The sequence below is a fragment of the Eucalyptus grandis genome, chromosome 3, assembly GCF_016545825.1.
Source record: "Eucalyptus grandis isolate ANBG69807.140 chromosome 3, ASM1654582v1, whole genome shotgun sequence".
Lineage (NCBI taxonomy): Eukaryota > Viridiplantae > Streptophyta > Magnoliopsida > Myrtales > Myrtaceae > Eucalyptus > Eucalyptus grandis.
In genome coordinates this window covers 67816848-67836638 of record NC_052614.1, presented here as the reverse complement: position 1 = coordinate 67836638, position 19791 = coordinate 67816848, and the positions used below count along the sequence as shown (strand labels likewise).

The 19791-nt window shown below is 40.4% G+C and overlaps 3 protein-coding genes and 1 long non-coding RNA gene across 11 annotated transcripts; 2 read left to right on the top strand and 2 right to left on the bottom strand.

The window, feature by feature from the left end:
• Positions 1–838: 838 nt before the first annotated feature.
• LOC104438560 (pentatricopeptide repeat-containing protein At4g33990) lies at positions 839–5989 on the bottom strand. Of its 3 annotated transcripts, none has more exons than XM_039308012.1 (5): positions 5595–5989; positions 5193–5345; positions 1488–4842; positions 1204–1399; positions 839–1069 (listed from the first exon to the last, which is right to left on the bottom strand). In XM_039308012.1, exons 2-3 carry the CDS (start codon positions 5216–5218, stop codon positions 2394–2396), a joined length of 2475 nt encoding a protein of 824 aa, XP_039163946.1. In that variant the 5' UTR covers positions 5219–5345; positions 5595–5989; the 3' UTR covers positions 839–1069; positions 1204–1399; positions 1488–2393. The 3 variants fall into 3 exon arrangements, with proteins under 3 accessions (XP_039163946.1, XP_039163947.1, XP_039163945.1); XM_039308013.1 differs by having other exon boundaries at positions 839–1032; XM_039308011.1 differs by having other exon boundaries at positions 839–1399.
• Positions 5990–7169: 1180 nt separating this feature from the next.
• On the top strand, positions 7170–11122 carry LOC104438558 (protein PHOTOSYSTEM I ASSEMBLY 2, chloroplastic). Of its 2 annotated transcripts, none has more exons than XM_018871711.2 (4): positions 7170–7556; positions 9277–9518; positions 9756–9890; positions 10803–11122. In XM_018871711.2, exons 2-4 carry the CDS (start codon positions 9369–9371, stop codon positions 10887–10889), a joined length of 372 nt encoding a protein of 123 aa, XP_018727256.2. In that variant the 5' UTR covers positions 7170–7556; positions 9277–9368; the 3' UTR covers positions 10890–11122. The 2 variants fall into 2 exon arrangements, with proteins under 2 accessions (XP_018727256.2, XP_039164976.1); XM_039309042.1 differs by having other exon boundaries at positions 8651–9518.
• Positions 11123–11391: 269 nt separating this feature from the next.
• Positions 11392–15930, bottom strand: LOC104438556 (glycosyltransferase family protein 64 C3). 5 transcript variants are annotated; one of them, XR_005549614.1, is made up of 3 exons: positions 14215–15930; positions 12122–12403; positions 11392–11702 (listed from the first exon to the last, which is right to left on the bottom strand). XR_005549614.1 is itself a non-coding variant. In XM_018871710.2 (3 exons), exon 1 carries the CDS (start codon positions 15242–15244, stop codon positions 14225–14227), a length of 1020 nt encoding a protein of 339 aa, XP_018727255.2. In that variant the 5' UTR covers positions 15245–15930; the 3' UTR covers positions 11392–12265; positions 12370–12403; positions 14215–14224. The 5 variants fall into 5 exon arrangements, 4 of the variants coding, with proteins under 4 accessions (XP_018727255.2, XP_018727254.2, XP_010050035.2 ...); XM_018871710.2 differs by having other exon boundaries at positions 11392–12265; positions 12370–12403; XM_018871709.2 differs by having other exon boundaries at positions 11392–12403.
• A 1382-nt stretch (positions 15931–17312) lies between these two features.
• Positions 17313–19276, top strand: LOC120291226. Its single transcript, XR_005549139.1, has 3 exons — positions 17313–17686; positions 17796–17915; positions 18046–19276. It is a non-coding gene; the product is annotated as an uncharacterized LOC120291226 (long non-coding RNA).
• Positions 19277–19791: the final 515 nt, after the last annotated feature.

The window sequence follows — 19791 nt, the reverse complement described above, 5'->3', positions numbered from 1 at the left end:
CCTTCGAAATTGAACTTGTTCACCAACGAAACTTTAGAGAAGTGAAAATCTGAAATCATACATGCAAAGCTCCCAAATCTAGACTAGACAGGGATAGAAATATCTTCAAAACAGGAGAGAGAAGCTTCAAGATCTAGACTACATTAGATGAGAAAAAATCCACAAGGTAAGCAGAAAACAAGAAAAAGAGAACAAACCAAATCAAAAAGGGAAAAGGAAGGAGAGGAAGAGATTTAGCTCAAGCGCCCCACTTCATCGAGTTTGAAGAAAAAAGCCGTGTGAAAATTAGAGGGAAAGGCAAAAACTCTAAGAGAGAGAGAGAGAGAGCCTCATGGTGTAAAAGATTTATCATTAAAATAAGTTATATTAAAAAATTTATTGAATTGACACTTTTTGCTAACTTTTCCAAAAGAAAATTTATGCCTGATGGTAGGCCTGGCCCACCGCCAATTAATCAGCCTAAAGTCAGCCGACGATGATAAATGCGTGAATTCGATTCGATTATATAGGATATATATTAATTTAATTTCCAAAGTTGAGATACTAAGTAATGTGACAGATTTTGATTGGGCATCGAACCTAACTCAATATATCGCAGAACTTTGGGACTTTTGGAGATATTCACTTTGTAGAATCAATAAAGTCACATTATGCTGTTGGAGAAAAGTTCATATATGGCGTCCTTTCCTTTAATCTCATCACCCAACGGAACTCTCCAACAACATAATTAATTAGGAACTTTTAATCAGTTATTTTAGATGGAGGAAGATGCACTGACATGATTTACAATAATTCTTAATAACTCATCAATAGCAGTAGAATTTTGTGTGCACGGAAGTAATTGACATGATTACTAACATGTTTTATTTGTTTTGGCCAAGCAATGACATGATTGATTCAATAACAGCACCTCAGGAACTGAAAAAAGAAGGCAAAAACAATGTATCCTTGTAATCATAAGCTTCACAACAGAGCCAAAACAACCTTCCTTCTTTTAGCAACCGTCATGTTGCGCAGCAGCGCCAAGGATGCCTGTGGCAATGGTAATCAAATGACAGCAGCAGAGAGACTGCAGTGAAATATTCTTCAGATTGTTATAGGCTTATGCAGCCAAATCAGACAGCTATACCTCTCAAATGAGCATCAGTAGCAGAATGTGAATAGTATATCTCATAAAGCTCAGCGAGGTTTGTAGTCACCCACCTGAAACTCACGGATGAGTGATCGGAATGTTCAGAGCACGATATAGTACCCCTCAACGGGGTTATTTCTGTTAGGCATTCTGATGTGTTTGATGAAAGTCTTCTGAGACAAGTGAACGGGCCTTAGCTAGAAGCAGACATTGTTGAGCTTCAAAATGAAAAGGTTGTCCAGTAACCTCTCAGAAAATTCATCCAACCTGGACCGTTGAGATCATCATAAGCACTTATATCATGCATCATGGCATTATTTACAAGTAAGCAATTGCACAAACTGTTGCTTCTTACCTGAAGTGGGATTAACAAGCAGAATTCAGTCACCTTGAAGCTCATGGATAATGCCAACACATGAATCCATTGCATTTAATCAGCCAATGCTCATGGAGCTACTTGTCAGTAAAAAGAATTCTCAGTGATTTTCGTAAAATGTGGTCACCCTTGAGATACTCCCCTCTATTCTGTCGTTGCACCACATATGATCCGATAAAGACCTATTACTGGGTTCTGAAGATCAATAGGAAAATAGATTGGTAAGTCCAATACAACCACCCTGCCTTTTCCTATTAAGAAAACTATTTGTTGACTAATTTTCAAATTTTATAAATTTCGGTAGATTGCATTCTTCATTATATTTGTCATTCAGGGTATCTTAATTCTTTCATGCCTTTGCCCTATGTACAATATCAAATCTTCCATGACATTCAAGAACTCAAGATGCTTTTCTCCAACAATTACCAAATCTTTTTGGGTCCATGAAATTCATAAGTATCCATCATCTCACATGTTCAAGGCGGAGTCATATTTACTCAAATTCACCACTTCTACTTCTTTCTTTCACAAGCATCCATCCATCCATCCAAACATTCTCCTATCCACTACACCCATTTTATGTGGCAGAATGTAGAGGGGTCCTTAGGTAAATTGGCCATATTAAACTTTCAACAAAAGTCTGTTTCTTTGCTCAGTATACCATTTACATAAACCAGTCCTAGTATACCTCACACTATTTTCCCCTTAAGCTTATCAGCATGTTGAAATCAACCCACATACCATACATGCTTTTCTACTCAAATTCATCTGCTTGTATCTAGCAGGGAATGTCTTAAGCATTTGTTCCATCCAACTGATAAATGAATTTAAGATACCAAAATCTCTTGCTGATAACGAAATCCTTAGCGGTTTGAATAATTCACTTCACCAATAATCTCCACATGAACAAATGCCATCCTTGAAGTGATGAAAGCGGTTTGAATCTCTCACAATAATCTCCCTCTCTGTAATCAAAGATATGAGCTTTGTGGCAATGTGGCAATCACCACAAACACGAAGGTTCTTGAAGATTCGAAGTGGAGATTTAGGAAAGGTGCTGATGATTCCGAATGCAATGGCCAATCGCTCACTGTGACTTGTAAGAATATCCTCCTTTTCATCATCCTCGACATCTTGCAACACAAATCTAAAATCAGGAATGTAACCCAGGCCTTTCATTTTTGCAGTCAGAATCCTCAATTCATTATGGATCTCCTCATATTTTGGATGAGTTTGGTTGCCAGTGTAGAAGACCTCAAACGTATTGTTCACTTCAATTGAACTCCAACCAGGAGTTTTCCTCAAGCCCCTGTCTCTGGCAAATGATCTAACTTCGCCCATTACATCCCATTTCCCAGCATTGGCATAAATATTAGACAATAGAACGTGATAACCAACATTCTCTGGATCAACCTCAAACAAGCGGTCCGAAGCTAAGGTCCCCAATTCAGCATTTCCATGTATTCTACATGCACCAAGAAGAGCACCCCATACAGAAGCATCAGGACGTATAGGCATGTTCTGGATAAAATCATATGCCTTTTCTATCAAACCAGCTCTAGCAAGCAAATCAACCATGCAGCCATAATGCTTTAAACCGGGTTTAATCCCATACTTTTCCTGCATCACCTGAAAGCTACGTTGACCCTCATCAACCAAACCAGCATGGCTGCAAGCAGACAATAAGGATACAAAGGTTATATGATCTGGCTCAACTCCCTCTTTTTGCATTTCTTCAAATAATTTTAAAGCTTTGTCACCATGCCCATGAAGACCATGGCAAGATATGATGGCATTCCATGGGACTGAAGTATTTCTTGGAATATCGTAAAACAATGACATCGCGTCATCAAGTCTCCCACATTTTCCATACATGTCAATAAGGCAGGTCCCCACAAAGATATCTGCTATAAGGCCATTTCTAGAAATAAGCGCATGAATTCTCATGCCTTCTTTCAGAGCTCCTGCACTAGCACAAGCTGTTAGAATACTCACCCAAGTTCCTTCATTTGGAGGTATCCCTTCACACTCTTCCATCAGGTGATATGCTTCAATTGCTTCGCTTGCAAGACCATTCTGAGCGTAACCTGTAATTAAAGTGTTCCATGAAATAACATCTTTGGCAGGGAGTTCTTCAAACACTTGAAGTGCATAACCCACATAGCCCAGTTTTGCATACATGTCCACAACTGCATTTCCAAGCACTACATCCTTCAAAACCCAACCCCTCCTGAGGGTGAAACAGTGAAGAGACTTGCTATTTCGCGAGTCATTTACTTGAGCAAAGCTTGAAGCTAAACTAACTACTGTCAACAAATCAGGCTTTAAACCAGTTGATTGCATCTCTTTAAAAAACAAGCATGCAGTTACTGGATCATTATTCTGTTCATATGCGGCAATAATTGAGTTCCACGAGACTACATCTTTTACCACCATGCTCTCAAATATTTGTTGGGCATCTCCCAAGTTACTGAACTTGGCGTACATATTTATCAGAGCATTATTCACAAATAAATCAAATTCCAACCCATGCTTAATGATATAAACATGAATCAATATCCCACTCAATGCATCATCAAACTGAGCAAATATGGCAAGGAGACTGCATACAGTTACAGAATCCATCTTTATTCCCTGCGATTTCATAGCAGACAAAATATCCAGTGCTTCAGCAGCATTCCCATTCTGACAATACGCAGAAATCATTGCATTCCATGAGCCTATATCTCGGAATGGCATATCATCAAACACCTGACGAGCAACACCTAAGTAGCCATGTCGAGCATACATGTGTAGCAAGGAAGCAGCAACGAATACATCAGATTGAAAACCCAGCTTCATAATTGAGCAATGGAACCTTTTTCCTTCCAATACATTTCCACAAGCTTTCAGCAGTGGAGGAAAAGTATAAAAATCAGGACGAAGACCAGAGGATAAAAGAAACTTGCGGTAGCAATCTATAGCGGCACTGAAAAAACCACAACGGACATAAGAGGACATCATACAGTTCCATATGAAGACATCCTTCTTGGGTATCCAATTAAAGGTGCATCGAGATAAGAAGACATCACCAAGATGTAAATAAAGATTCACTAGTCTGGTGGAGAAGAACTTATTTTGAGCTTTCCCTGATACTAAAAGCTGAGCATGATGACACTTAGCATGATCCATTTTTGTGCGAGATCGGATCAGAAGATCAAAATCCCTCTCTTCCTTTTCAACTCCAATGAAATCTGATTCAATTTGCAGAGCATTTGTGGAGAAGAGAGAGAAGAGAGATCCAGCATATGGAAGAGAGTTGCAATGATACTTATCTCTGTGTCTTCGCATCACTCTGAGGAATAAAGAAAACCAAGATATCATAAGTACGTAATGAATAAAAAAATGCAAATTCATGATTTTTCTTTTTCTAGCATTACATTAGTATTTAACAGGCTTTAATAATATAAATTTAACATAATCAAGTCCAATCTATCTGAACAATTCCTCATCAAATTGATCTGAATCTTTCTTGTTTCTGAGGTACACAGGCATGAAATCACAAGAACAAATTATGTCAATCTCCCCCCCAAAAGAAAACCGACATTAAAATTAGCCAAATGAACGATCAAAGAGTATCTGCATTCAAACTGAAGAGTGAAGATTATAATATGATGGACACATGATTTATAATACATTATTTACCTCAAGACAACGGGAAATGTCCACATCTCCGGAAAAATAGGACACTTCTGCTCAATATCATTGATCGAGCTTACATAGTTGGATCTTCAAAACTCCAAGGAATATCCACATGATACTTACTATAGAAACACATGCCAAGCAGGTTTTTTTTCCCTGAAAATGAGATATATATAAGCTTCAGAGCAGAAGAAAGAATCGAAACCGACTGCATCTTCTGTCAGAATCACGATATGCACAAGACTCATCATTACCCTTTTTCACACTTAAATGAACACTTTTCCCCCTTAAATTGTCAACTGACAGAGAATAGTAAAGATGGTATTTGGAGAGGTAATAACCATCATTCAAAGCATATCATCCACAACTAGAACAAGACCCATGAAAGTAAACCCACAAACCAACCTGGGTAATGTAGCTGCGAGCAGATTCCATCGTCAGACAATAGAGGGATGAAATCATCTTGCCTCTAAATCATGAAGTTGCAAACTTTCGCGCGAATCGCTGAGTTTTCGCCACTGGGTAATTTTCACAAGCATGTAGGAGGCGTGGGGAGAAGTAGATAAAAAGACATTACCGCCACCAGTTAGAGCGCGCGCGTAACGTTAGGAATCGCCGTGCTAGAGTGAGCTGAGGAAACGGAGGAGGCAAGGCGATGGTAAGAAGTTAGGACAATGTGTGATGTGATGGCTTGATCGCTGGCACTTGGCTGGTGCTTGAATACGTTTGGTGGGAGGGAAGGGACGGAAAACAGGCGAAGAAATTAATCATACAGGGAAATGTGTACCTCTATTAATTTATCTTTCTCATATTAGTAAAATCATGGGAGAGATGACAGCCTAGCCTTCTTATCAAAAGAAGAGTTACGCTCATATTTGATTTGAGTCCTAATTATTTCACATTACTCTTATTTCAAAAATTAGAAATTGAGGAATTCATTTAATCAAGACCTGACAGTAGAGAGTCTTTTTTATACGATTTGTGCCGCAGTTTATTATTATGTAAAGAACAATAGGACATAATAAGACCACCGTCCTCAACGGCACAGCTGGCTCCGGTTCTTTCCTCCTCATGAAGGGGAGAAGTTCGAATTCTAGAAGCGTCGTAAAAACTCCAAATCAGTACACCTGTCATCATAAAAAAAAAAACCCTAAATTAATATATTTATGACAAATTTACCCTAAATTAATTTATTCGATTCTACAAAAAAAAAATTATTCAACCGCAAAAACCCTAAATTGGTAAATTTGTGACAAATATACTATTCGCTAAACTGGATTAATATCACAAAAAAAAATCACAAAAATTGTAAATTGTGACAAATAGAGCGCAAAATCCCAAATTGATATACTAGTCAACTGTCATTTAACTTAATAATTTGATAGTAAAATTTAACGAAAACTAACAAATGGTAAATTTGTTACAAGTGTACCAGTTTTTGGTAAATTTGTCAAAAATATACAAATTTAGGGTTTTTGGTAGTCAAAAAAATAATTTGATATAAATTTGTCACATATATATTAGTTTGGGATTTTTTAGGGTATTAATTTTAAAAAATATTAACACGGTACAAGTCATTCAAAGGACAATGACATATTGGAGGATTGATGATTTGAACGTGTGTGCCTAAATATGAGAACCAATTGAATAACACTAAAAGGCAAAATGTGCTCAAAGTCCTTATAACACTTTCAAGTTTCAGTGAAATTTTGAGAGAGAATTTTGTGAAGTGACGCATAAGTGGAGACTCGCCTCTAGCATCCATGATTCGAATGATCGTTATGGGTTTTGGCCCACAGGAATCGGATCCCGTCACTATGCAAATTCAAGGACCGTATGAAAGTTGTACACATGACAATTGACATAGTTCAAAGATTTCCTGCCGTTCATGCAAATGAACTGGAGCTCTCCCCCCTTTCTACAGTGACTGAATGACTGGATCAGAAGATAACAGGGGGAAACCAAACCTTATCCTCTGACAGTCCCCACCCAAAACTGACTTTGCAAATCCCTTCATCCCCTCCTGCTCTTCCCACTCTCTCTCTCTCTCTCTATCATATTGTCACCAACTCACACACAAAAGAAAAAGCCACTTGCAAAAGGCAAAAGCAAACTGTTTGCAGGGCCATTTTAGTGTATCAACCGTTGCAGCCTCTCTTAACAGTTGAGCAAGAGAAGCAGCCTTGCCCTTTCTTTTCATTTCCAACCTTTCTTTTTCTTTAATTTTTCCCCGCTCTTTGGAAGGGAGATAAAAAGATGGGTCTGCCAAAGCAGCTACTATTCCTGGAGAAGGTGAAGGAGGACAGGGAAGGAGAGGCTTGAAAGACAAAGTGGTCATCCCTCGGTTTCATCCTTCAAAGAGAAAAGGTTTGATCTTTCACGCCGAGCTCTATTGTTTTCAAGAAAAGTAATTGAGCGCAGAACATGATGTTGACCGCCGTGAAAGCTCTCACTGGTTGATGCATATATCAAATTGCCATTCCGCTGAAATTGGCTCAACATTGTTAAATTTTGAAACCAGGGCTAAAGGTATCATGTGCTTATTATGTGCAAGTAAAACCTCAGGTTTGAACTAGCAGTATGGGTGAAGCTTAAGTGGTTAATATCCTTGTGTGAATCTGTTTTAGCCTGTTATGTAATGCCTTCTGATCTTTCCATGAAAACTTTGCTCACTTACACAAATGACTGAATCCGATGAAGCGATGAGATGCTGTTGTATCTTTGATTTCCTTCATCATTTGGGATGATGTAAGAAAAGGACAACATCATGGTCAATGGTTACAGGAAGTCTTGTACTTGGAAGTTGCTTTCACCGGTGTATGGTCTTCAAGGAGCTAGTGATGGAAGATGCATTCTGTCATTGACATCTTGGGGACATCATGAAACACCATCCCTCTTTCCATCTGCGAGCGCAAAACGCAATCCAAAACTTCATGCATTCTGATGTAGTTCGCTTTTCCGTATGCCCTATATTACAATACCTTAGGTTACGCATAACTTTGAAGATAATGGTGACATGCTTAGCGATCATGAAACTGACTATTTGTTGATCATCAATTTCAAGTGCTTCTTCTATCCCCTGCTACATACCTGTGGATCCATATCAATACGATCTGTGATTGATACTTTGTCGATGACGAGGAAATAATTAGGATGGGTTTTTGCCATGTAAGCTACAGGCCTCACAAGATATTCCAAAAATGTATCCTGATGGTAGAGTAGGGGAAACAGAGCATCGTGCATTAATGATGCATCGAGTTTCCCACTTGATTGACTATTCCTTTTATGGGCAAAAGGAATGCATTTCTGAGTGCACTTGACACCTGCATTACTTGCTCGACGCACTAAGAATAAATTTCACAGCATATTTCCAATTCTTTGCCTGCTACTTTCATTTGTTACACAAATTTTCTTTGGGCAACAATGTGCTTATACAATCCATGAACGAATATGTCAAGCAGGATATTGCAAGACCTCATGTGCAAACTGAGTGAAGTAGGAAAGGCCATAGGCTACCTACTTGCTGCAAGTTCAATTTTTGGATGAAGCACGGAAGACGGGTTAGCTCAAGAAGGCCAACCTTGCATTTACCAAGGTTATTATTTGTTGCAACTATTGCAGCTGTAGGCAAACTTAATGGCAACAGCTGCTACTTTCCACGTTTAACTCTCATGAGATGGAGGACTGATCTCAATCAGAACTTGTTTTATTCCCTTCTGACCGGTCACCAGCTACTTTCTTTTTTTTTTTTTTTTTGAATGAGGTCACCAGCTACTTCAGTGATATAATCGCCTGGCTTACTGACGGAAGTAGTCGTTGATGTAGGAATTAGTTCATCTTGCTTTAATTTTCATTAGTTAATTTTCTACAGCTGATTTGAGTTTTGAAGAAGGCTCAGGTGGAAGATTCACTTTACCAGTGGCTTCATTTGTTTCATCAGCTACTTATTCCTTATCCTGGAATCTAACTCCAACTTTTGGATGGATCTGTATTTTTTCTTTTTGATTTGGGGAACATCTCATGTGGATAATAACATTTGAGCATTGAACACTGTTACAATTGGTTTTGTTGATTCACTTTTTTTCAGTAAGAGAGATCGGGTTCAAGTCTCCTGTCCTCGTGTTTTAAGAGAGATCAGGTTTCAAGTCTCCTGTCCTTGTGTTTTAAGAGGAAAGCGCTATGGCGACCATACTAAGTGGCACACAGCTCATCACTGTCCCTATGAAGCATAAAATTTGGCCAAAGTCGTCGCCTTTACCTTCGCAACCGGCTTCTCTCTTCTTCTTGAAGCCAACCCTCTGCACCCCAGTCCAGCACATCCAACATGAGGTACTTCCCCCACCTCCATTATATGTATATGTGATGAAAGAGAGTTTTCCCCTCGAAGATTAACTCCGAATCTGCTTGAATTTGTTTGAAGCTTTCTCATCTCATTGCATTTATTTACTGCTATTGACATTTATGCAAGAATAATGGGTATCCTCTAAATTACATTCTATTTCCATTTTGAATGCACCAGCAGTCCCATGTTCTCCCTTTGTCCTCTAACTGTGTACGAGTTACTAGCAGGCTGATGCAGGAATTATTTGTGAACCTTGCAATGGCAAAGGATGGTTAGTTTGCGATTTCTGTAATGGACAGAAGACGAATGTTAAAGCAGAAAACAAGCGGATTTATCGGCGGTGTCCAACTTGCAGAGCGGTACTTTGCTTGCCCAATACTCCTTTCCCATGCTTATCCTCGCAATACTCAACTAGCCATATGATCATCCTGAATGAGATTTTTTCAGTTGTTACTGTTCTAAAACTTAAAATTTTTTTGGACACGTGTGCAAGATTTGAACGGAGTACATAAAAGATTAGATCAAAGGCATTCCTGTGGCAGATTATGTCTAAAACGACAACTTTGCCCAAGACAAATACCTTTCTCACATCTGCATTGTAAGGCCATCATATCTAATCCGAGACTTTTGATGGACCATTTTGCAAGAAACTGAAGATATAGCTTGGATTTTATGTTATGTTCCAGAATTCAGAATTTCTGATTAGCTGATATCTTGCAACCGTTTCTCTCTTGGCTTGTATTTAGATTTTACGTGTGTCCTTCACATTTGCATGCAGCACTTAGTTTTCTGTCAACTGGGATATTTAACCACATAGGGCATGTTCCAAAGTTCAGATTTTGCAGCTGTTTCACTACGTTGTGATGCCTATAAAACAGTGTAGACGAGTTCTGGTATTGAAATTGAAGTGTCGATATGCATGCCTGGGTTGATATGATGGAGATAACAACACAGCTTGTGAATTTGGAAATTATTTGGAAATTATTTGGAAATTCTGGTCAAGATCTTTTGTTCTCCCGATTATGTGCTTCCCTAAGTTTCACTCTCCATTTAGGTTCTTCTCCAACATGCCATGAGATGAGCACTCACAATATCAGTATAAGAAATTTACCTTAAAAATTCTCATCTTCGAAAAAAGATACTTTTCAAGATACTTCCGTTTTAGACCTTTCACGGATTATTTATGTTTGTTCTGTTTCCGCAAATGTCCTGATGATATGTGAAATATCTCTAAGAACTCTGAAGGTTTCTGCACTTTCATGTCCCTGCAGATTGGAGTCGTCTTGTGTTCAAAGTGCAAGGTATTCAAATGTGTTACATTCCCAAATTCTGACGATGGCGAAGAGTCATCTTTGTGAGCTGCCGCCATATAATTGTATGAAGTGAATAATCTTGAGCTGCCGCCATATGATTCTATTGATTATATTCATTCGCTTCTTCTTATACCTCTCCTTGTAACATCAAGTTTTTGGTTGACTTGAGGAACTGATGTATACCCGTATTTGTATTAACCAAATTGCAGAACATTCTGAACTTTGAGCATGTTGTGCCTCATGGGTTTCACTTGTGCGAAAATGTAAGCCTTCGAGGAGATGAGTCCTTCACATCCTAGACTAGAGAATGTGTCTTTGTCGACTGGATGCTTTAGAAGAGGATTTCAAGCCAAGTAGATGGTTTAATTTCAATTAATTTGCTGCAGCATCGGTCATGTGATTTAGGGGGATCAGAGGCATTCTAAATATCCTGTGAACGAATCGTTTTCCTCTCAATGGAACATTATTCATTACAGTTAAACAACAACGCCGAGTTACCTATTGAACATGGCAAAATGAATTTTTCATGGAACCATCAGAAATCCTCTAAAGCATCAAATCCGAGAATAAATTTCTCCTTTTAGTACAACCGTTCTTCCTCAATCAGATTAAGAGAGTTCATTGGCTTACAATCATAACCAGCGACAAGATATAAACCTCGATCTCAAGTGACAACTTTTCTCTTGTGGGTTCAGCTAATGCCCTAGCATAGATCTCAATGATGAGTGGTCATGGCACCAATGGAAACAATGACTTTGAAAGACCACAAAAATAACAACCGAACTTGTAAAACCTTAATAAGATCTTTTTCATTGCCTCCAACTTGCTGGTTGCTGCATTTCCTATAGTCAGAGCCCTCTGCAAGATAACAAACAGTTTGACATCCATTCGGACTTGGATGTGTTAGTTGACAAATAAAACAGCAATCCAGGTCCAGTCATAAGTAAATGAGAATTCTCCTTCCCTGTAGTGCAGACAACAAAGCAACGCAATCCAATTCGGACTAAACAACATACCTTATTACCTTTACAAGTCAATGGCACAATGACATAACAGCAAGTTCCCGAACTTTTCTACCATAATGACCAACACAAATAGACAAGAATATTTGCAACACTACACATCTAAATTAAGTTGCTGCTAACAGACTTCAGAATAACCAGAAAACCATTCAAAGGAAGATAGTCAGCAAGTCAAGCAGAAGTGAAGTTGCAGGAAACCATAAAAATTGAGATAAGTGTAATCCAAATAAACAAAATGGTATCCCTATAAATTACCTGCTTAAGATCATAATGAGCCAAGTCTGAACCATCCTTGATGAACTAATTATAAGTCAAGAACGGTGCTTTTGTATGTTTTGCCGCTTGTATGCTGATTGTTGTCCCTTCATTGGTACTGGTTTCTGTCTCAACCATTTTGTTCTTGGTATGACAAACAGTTACAGGATCAGCATCAGTGGACAAAAATTATTCCTTATTCTCCCCGTAGCTGAAGAGACTATTACTAACAAGTTCCGTAGACTCACCACTTGTCTTCGGTTTGTTATCAACTTTGCTTACCTGGGATATGGGTGATGGTCTTAGTTATACGTCCCAAGTAGGGAATGTTAAGCATGACAGCTACAGATAGTATCTTTAGTTTATCTTTCCCTGTCCTTTGGGCATCTTGGCAATTTCGCTAAAATTTATCTCTGTTAATCCTCAGCAATACATGGTAATACATGTTGACATGTTATCAGTACTAGTGAACTTTCAGTCCTCTACACATTGATTAAGGTCATATACCTTCTTTTGGGCTATGTGCTTTTAAAACTATGATGATCCACCTTCTAAGGAAAAAAGAGGATGATGATCTACATATAACAGTCTGAATCACATTAAACTGTTGATACTATTGTCAAATTGCAGAAATCATCACTATTTTCTTTTGTTCCATCACAAAATTTCTCTCTCACCAGTATATATATGGGGATTACTGTTCCTCTATTAGATAATTTAGGTTGAAGATGTCTTGAATATGAAAGAACTGTTGAGATTACCTTGTAAAAAAGCTCAGTCATATTTCAGTTATTGCTTTTTTTTTTGTCGAAATTTCAGTTATTGCTTACTGCTAAGTGTTTCTGCCATTGATTTTGAACGGCACAGTTTAAACTAGTATTGATACGATTCTGGCACCCCTCATGATGATTCAGTCAGGCAAAAGATATTTAATGAAGCGTTTCATCTGGATTAGCTTGCATGAAGTGGACCAACTCTTCAGATGTCTACATAGAGGATGAGAATGAGGCTTTTGCATGATAGTCACAAAATATTGAAAGCTTAATCCTATGTTTGCAGTCATCCAGACTTGAACAGAGACGACTAGGAATTTTGAGAAACATGATCCCTTCATTCCATAATGTCAATATGAAATTCATTTTTTGATGCAGATCAATTATGGTTACAAAGTACTGCGCAGTTATGTTGTGCCACCTTGTACTTTAGTAATGCAAAACCAACCTCTCATTTGCATCTGGAGTGCCTAGGATGCTTACTTCTTATTGTCTTTAATCACTCTAAACTTGCCTACTCAATATATTATTCTTCAGTCTGGTTCTGCCCTTTCTTCCTAGACTATTGAAGGATTGTAAGGCAAAGCAAACAAATAAATTTATAATAATGACCATTGGTTTCATGGAGGAGCTAGAGCTGTCTGAATCCATGGCCACATTGAGAAACTATGAATCTTTCTTTTGCCAGGATGCTAACAATTCCAATTTTTGATATAGATCATCTTGCTGTACCTTCTGAGTTATTGTTCCCAAAGTGTCAATCTTATGATCCTTGTCATTCATCTATGAAAGCAGTAAGTTAACTTGATGGTAATGGCCTGGAACATGTAAATCCTATGGAAAAGGTGTTCTATTTTCCTAGCTGGAGCAGATCCTCTGTACTATCTTTTGATTTCTTTCATGATCTTTTTTGAGAGAATTTCTTTTGGATTGAAATAGACATGAACTTTTTCATATCTGATAAGCTCACTGGGTTAATAAATTTCATGCAAAGTAACTCCCTGGCTTTATTCAAGCTCAAGCCAATGCAGTCTTTTTTACTCTACCAGCTGGCCTTATTTGTTAGGATGCACTTGTAGATAGTCTTCTAGGGCAAGTTCTTCAGCATACTCCTTTGTTCCATCTCCAATTGTCGTGGCCCTTTGAGTAAATAGATTATATGAATGATTAGCTCTTCTACTGTTTTATGTATAGAAGCTGGATTTGAACACTATAATCCAAATAAACCCTGTTCTATTACCCAACTTTTTCTCATTAATCACATAACTACAAACAGAAAAGAACACTCCAAAGAGCAATGAGGGATGGTTAGGAGATTACATGGTCATCTTCAATCGAGGAATTGATCACAGAGGACAAGCTGGCCACCTTTGTTGCACAGCCCTTGCTCTCCAACCGAGTTCACCATCTTGCCATAGGAGTACCTCAACGGCATCCTCCCCATCGCTTTGTGGAACTCCCTTATGCACTGCCCTCGCCTCTTCCTGTGCTCTCCCCTCCTCCTGCTTAGCCCCGCATCTCTCACCTCATCCCTATCCTCGCTGCTTCCCCCATCGTTCCTCGGGTCCCCGTAATCCCTGACCCTCTTCGCCCCAACCAGTACAGGACCCGCATTGATCTCGTCAGCCACCACGAAGTTCATTAGAATGTCCTCGCAGTTACTCATCTCGTCCGCCACTCTCCTCATCCTCGCCCCTGCCACCCCGCCGCCGCAGCTGTAGCTGAACAGGTACTGGGTCTTCAGCAGCATGAACTTGGTGAGGACTATCGAGTACCTGTCCGGGTGCACCGTGTAGATCCACTCCTTCCTCGCCAGGTCCATGTCGTGGGACCTCCCGAACATCCCCACCATCCGGTCCGGGTTCGACCCCCACACCCTGAACGCGAACTCCACCGACTTGGCGTCCACCTCCACGTCGTCGTCGCAGACCAGCACGGCCCGCGTCTCGATCGCGAGCGGCCGAGGGAGGAACCTGGCGTTGAGGCTGCCCGAGGACTGCGGGACCAGCGAGATCCGAGCAGCCCCAAGCGAAGCCGCCGAGAGGTTGCGGGAGAGCTCGGAGAGGAGCCGAGGCGGAGTGCCCAGGTTCCCCCATAGGACGAGCACGGCCGCCACGACGGGCGACGCGGAGTAGGCGGCGGCGACGGAGAGGAGCAGGGGAATGCGGTGCTCCGAGTAGCCGTTGATCAGGACCGTCATCTGGTCCGGCCTCAGCGATTCCGGCCGCCTCTGGACGCCGGGGTCGCAGGGATCGTGCCGGAGCCGGCGGCGAGACGACCCATCAACTTCCGCCAATACCCAGAAGCAGCAGAACACGAAGACGGCGCACCAGTTCATTGTACTTCGCATCAAGACTCAAGAACGCGACCACCCAGTCCCAAATTTTCCGCCTTTAACACAGCTTCTCGCTTGCCATCGAAGATGGTGCTCAGAAATGTTGCTGCAACTCCTGCAAGCAATCGCCTTTGACTTTGGAATTCGATACCCACGAAAGAAAGACTCAAGAACACAACCACCCAGTTCTAAATTTTCCGCCTTTAACGCAACTTCTTGCTTGCCATCGAAGATGGTCCTCAGAAATGTTGCTGCGACCGCTGCAAGCAATCGCCCTTGACTTTGGAACTCGATACCCACGAAAGGAAGAGTTGGGATTCTTCCAGTGTCTCCTTACTGCTCTTCCCCCCACACCGCATCGGTTCAGCAAGCCAGTCACTGCCAAACATCAACTTGGCATACCGCCCAACATTTCTTCCTAGGTAGGCTTTTGTTTTGACCATGAGCCATGATTACTGTTCGTTGTTAAGGAATGCCAACCTCTAAATGGAGTTGAAACAACCACCTTGCCGTAAAGATCATGTATGGTCGACATTTTCCCTGTCATCGCGATCATCTAGTAATGAACAATTGGAATGGAGTTCATTGAGCATGGTACTCAATCTATCCCTTTGAATCTTCTATCGTGTTATTGAATCCCTCAAAGAAACCCGAACTCATGCCTAATACTGGCAGAACTCTGATTCAAATGGTCGCCAATAAGACCATAGGGCAAGAATAAGGACTTCGGGTCCTCTTTTTAAATGGTCATCACTCAACTTCACCATGGTTGCTATATTTTGACTTGTCTAGTTTTTATCAACGCATTTTTCCATGTAGACATGGTGTTAATTTCAAAGTGCTTGCAATAGAGGTAATCAATAGATGCAAACTTGCGAGCTTATTATTATTATTTTCGGTCGAAAAGCATATATATGCATTATATTACTTAGTCTTAGAAAGCAATGACAGCTTACAGTCCAAACATAAAATATCCACAAGATAGAGGAAGAGAGTACATCCAATTTGCAAGCAATTTCCTTTCTCGATGTTGACGTGCCAGCCAGTCGGCTGCGCGGTTTGCATCTCAGGGGCAGGATCCGACGATGATATAATTGCACTGGGATAATTCTTGTTGGCAGCGTTTGATTACTTCACGCAGGTTTGAAGGAGTCTCGGCCCAGCCCAGCACAAAGTCTACTACCGATGAACTGTCGCCCTCACATGTCCACCGAACCATCTGAGTTTTCGCCTTCCCCACGCGCTTCGAACTTATCTTCTTCAGATAGCATATCCCGTGGAGAAGTGCTTCGGCTTCCGCTTGAGACGCCGAGGAAACCCTAACTTCAATCGCGAACCCTTCAACTACAGATCCAGATTCATCCCGTGCGATTCCTGCTACAGATCCAAGGAACTCTCCTGGCATCCATGACGCATCTACATTCATTTTCACCTCTCGATTTTTCGGGGGTTCCAACGCACTAGTAAGATCTAATCTTGACTTTTGTTCTTCTAGTTTTTCATCTCCCGCGGCATAGTAATACTCTGGTTCTGTGCGAGCTCGATGATTTCTGGAGGCTGTGGGTGTTTTCCCCTAAAGATCCATGAGTTCCTGGCCTTCCAGATTTGCCAAATAACCAGCCCGATGAACACCTGTACATGTACCTCCCTTTTTTCTTGAAAAACCTCCACTTCTATTCGCTTTATGTTTCTCTGGAGATTTATGCCATGCAAGCTCTGATCCTCCCAGATCCGTTTTGTCCATCAACAGAATAAGAAAATATGTTATGTGGTTTCGACCTGTGTGTGACAAATCCGGCATAAAGGATCTGGGATGACTTTTCTTTTGTATAGATTCTCCCTTGTTGGAATCACATTTTGACAGATACTCCAGAGGAAGGTTCTGATCTTCGGCAGTACTGTGAGACTCCAAATCTGCGTCCATAGGTTGCGTGGAGGCAGGTACAAACAAGAGGCTTGGTATTGATTTTTCCTTGTAGCTGATAAATACTCCCTATTATATCCGCTTTTTACAGAGAATGATCCTGCTCTATTTCCTGTCCACAGTATGTGATCAGGTTTAGGGTTCGTGCTCAAGGGGATGGCTAAAATTTCGTTGGCTATATTTTCCTCAAACAGTTGTTCTATCAGAGGCTGATTCCATTCTCGCGTAGTATCGTTGATCAAATCAGCTACCATGGTAGGTTCTTGTTGTTCTGGTTGGCCCTCAATGATCCCCTGTAACCATTTATCCTGTCTGATTTTAATGGATTTCCCATCCCCAACTGCCCATCTTATATCGTCTTTGATTGTGTCTCGATCCTTCGGGAGGCTCCGCCAGCCCCATGACGCTCTCTGGCCATTCTGAGCAGTCCAGACATCGCCAGATGGGAAATAGATGCCCTTGAAGACTTTGGCCCACAAAGCGTTTGGGGAGTGGTGTAAGCGCCATGCCTATTTACCAAGCATCGCATCATTGTAAGTAATCAGGTCTTTAAAACCCAATCCTCCTTCATCCTTCCTTCTTTTTAGAGCATCCCAATTTTTCCAGTGCACCCCTCGTTTACTATCTCATTTCTACCACCAGAATGACGCTATTCTCCTTTCAATCGCTCTGCATATGGACACTGGCAGTTTAAAAATCGTCATTGCATAGGATGGGATGGCTTGCACTACACTCTTGATCAACACTTCATTTCTTGCTTTAGTAAGTAGTTTTTCCTTCCATCCCTCCAATTTTGAATTTACTCGAGTTAATATCCATGCAAATATATCCTTTTTCAATCGCCCCCATTCTATAGGAATCCCTAAATATTTACCTGTCTTTTCGATAACAGGTATTCGCAGTTCCTGAGCCAAGTTCCTCCGTAAGGTTACAGGACAATGCTTGCTGAAAGACACCCCTGACTTATTTAAGTTTATAGCTTGCCCTGTTGCATGACAATATTGATTCAGCGTAAGTGTTAGGTTCTAACACTCCATTAGAGTACCTTCTAGGAAGAAGATAGCATCATCTGCGAATAATAGGTGAGATAGTCTGGGACATGTTCTAGTCAACTGTATTCCTTGAAGGCTGCCATCTGTTACTGCTTTTTGAATCATCCATGATAACACATTTGAAATTAGTATGAACATATAGGGTGACAGAGGATCACCTTGTCTCAGTCCTCTGGAAGGGGTGAAAAAAGGGGTAGGTACACCATTAAACTTCACACTAAATGTCACTATTGTTATGCATTGCATTATAAGAGCAACCCATTTCCTTGAAAAAACCCATTTTTAGCATACAATCTCTAACAAAATCCCATTCTACCCTGTCGTATACCTTCTGCATATCTAGCTTTAAAACTGCTTGATGTTTTCTCCTTCGCTTGGTGATGCGCATCTGATGTAAAACTTCTTGCACGATTAGGATATTATCTTGGATCTGTATATCCTGTACAAATGCACTTTGCTATGGTTCTATTATCTCTGGCAGCCACTTCTTCAATCTGTTTGCTAGTATTTTGGAAATGATTTTATAGCTGAAGTTACATAAACTGATTGGTCTGAACTGACTAATGGATTCTGGATTTTTCACTTTAGGGATCAATGCTATATGAGTTCGATTAAGCAGTGGGTCCATAATATCTGTGCTGAAGAAATTCTGCACTAGCTGGAACAGGTCAGATTTTAAAACTTCCCATGAATTCTGGTAAAACAGGCCATTGAACCTGTCTGGGCCTGAGGCTTTCAAAGCACCCAGCTGAAACACTGCTGCTTGCACCTCCTCCATCATGGGGTTTGCCTCCAGCTCTACATTAATTCTTTCATTAATAGGAGAATCACATTGGTTCAGGACTGGCTGGTAATGTATGTGCCCTTCTATTTTGTATAGATTGCTGTAGAAAGCTTGAATGTGAGTTTTGAGTACTTCTGGATCACGGTACCATCTGTTGTCTCCCAGTTGCAGCATTGTTATATTATTTATGCGTCTCCTCTGGACTGTAGTCGCATGAAAGAAGTGAGTGTTTTTATCTCCCCATTGTAGCCATTTCACTCGAGATCTCAATCCCTAGTATTGTTCTTCTTGCTTCCTCAGTGTATCAATCTGGTGTATTATGCTTTGAACTTGCTTCTGAGTACTACTTCTGAGTACTGTGTTGATCTAGTTGATTTGTAATCTCAATAAGAGTCTGATTTAGTTCTTTTAGCCTTCTGGGCACATGGGCATACTTCTCTTTACTCCACCTGATTAATTCTATAGCAGTCTCCCTAAGTTTCTCCAAAAAGGTAAGCGTAGTAATAGAGGGCTGATTCCATATTTGAAAAATAAGGTCATGATATTCCTTATTTTCAATCCAATGAGCCTCCATCTTAAAATCCCTCTTTCTTTTCCTAGGTTCCTAATATAATCGAAGGACAAGAGGACTGTGATCTGATCCTAGACCACTTCAGTTGGTATTCGTCTTTCAACTTGTCACCTACTAACTGTCTTTGAGCTTGTCGCCAATTGCCAACTGTCTTTTCAAATAGTCTAGAAGTTTCACCATTGCTTAAAATTTCAAGACGAAATGTTCGAATCTCGACGATAGAAACAACTT

Excerpts from the sequence above, each read along its gene's own strand:
- LOC104438560 (XM_039308011.1), bottom strand. The coding sequence starts at position 5,218 with ATGTGGACATTTCCCGTTGTCTTGAG. Across the intron at positions 4,843-5,192 it reads ACATTTCCCGTTGTCTTGAG|AGTGATGCGAAGACACAGAG; the intron begins GTAAATAATGTA and ends TTTATTCCTCAG.
- LOC104438558 (XM_018871711.2), top strand. The coding sequence starts at position 9,369 with ATGGCGACCATACTAAGTGGCACACAGCTCATCACTGTCCCTATGAAG. Across the intron at positions 9,519-9,755 it reads TCCAGCACATCCAACATGAG|CAGGCTGATGCAGGAATTAT; the intron begins GTACTTCCCCCA and ends ACGAGTTACTAG. Across the intron at positions 9,891-10,802 it reads GGTGTCCAACTTGCAGAGCG|ATTGGAGTCGTCTTGTGTTC; the intron begins GTACTTTGCTTG and ends ATGTCCCTGCAG.
- LOC104438556 (XM_018871709.2), bottom strand. The coding sequence starts at position 15,244 with ATGCGAAGTACAATGAACTGGTGCGCCGTCTTCGTGTTCTGCTGCTTC.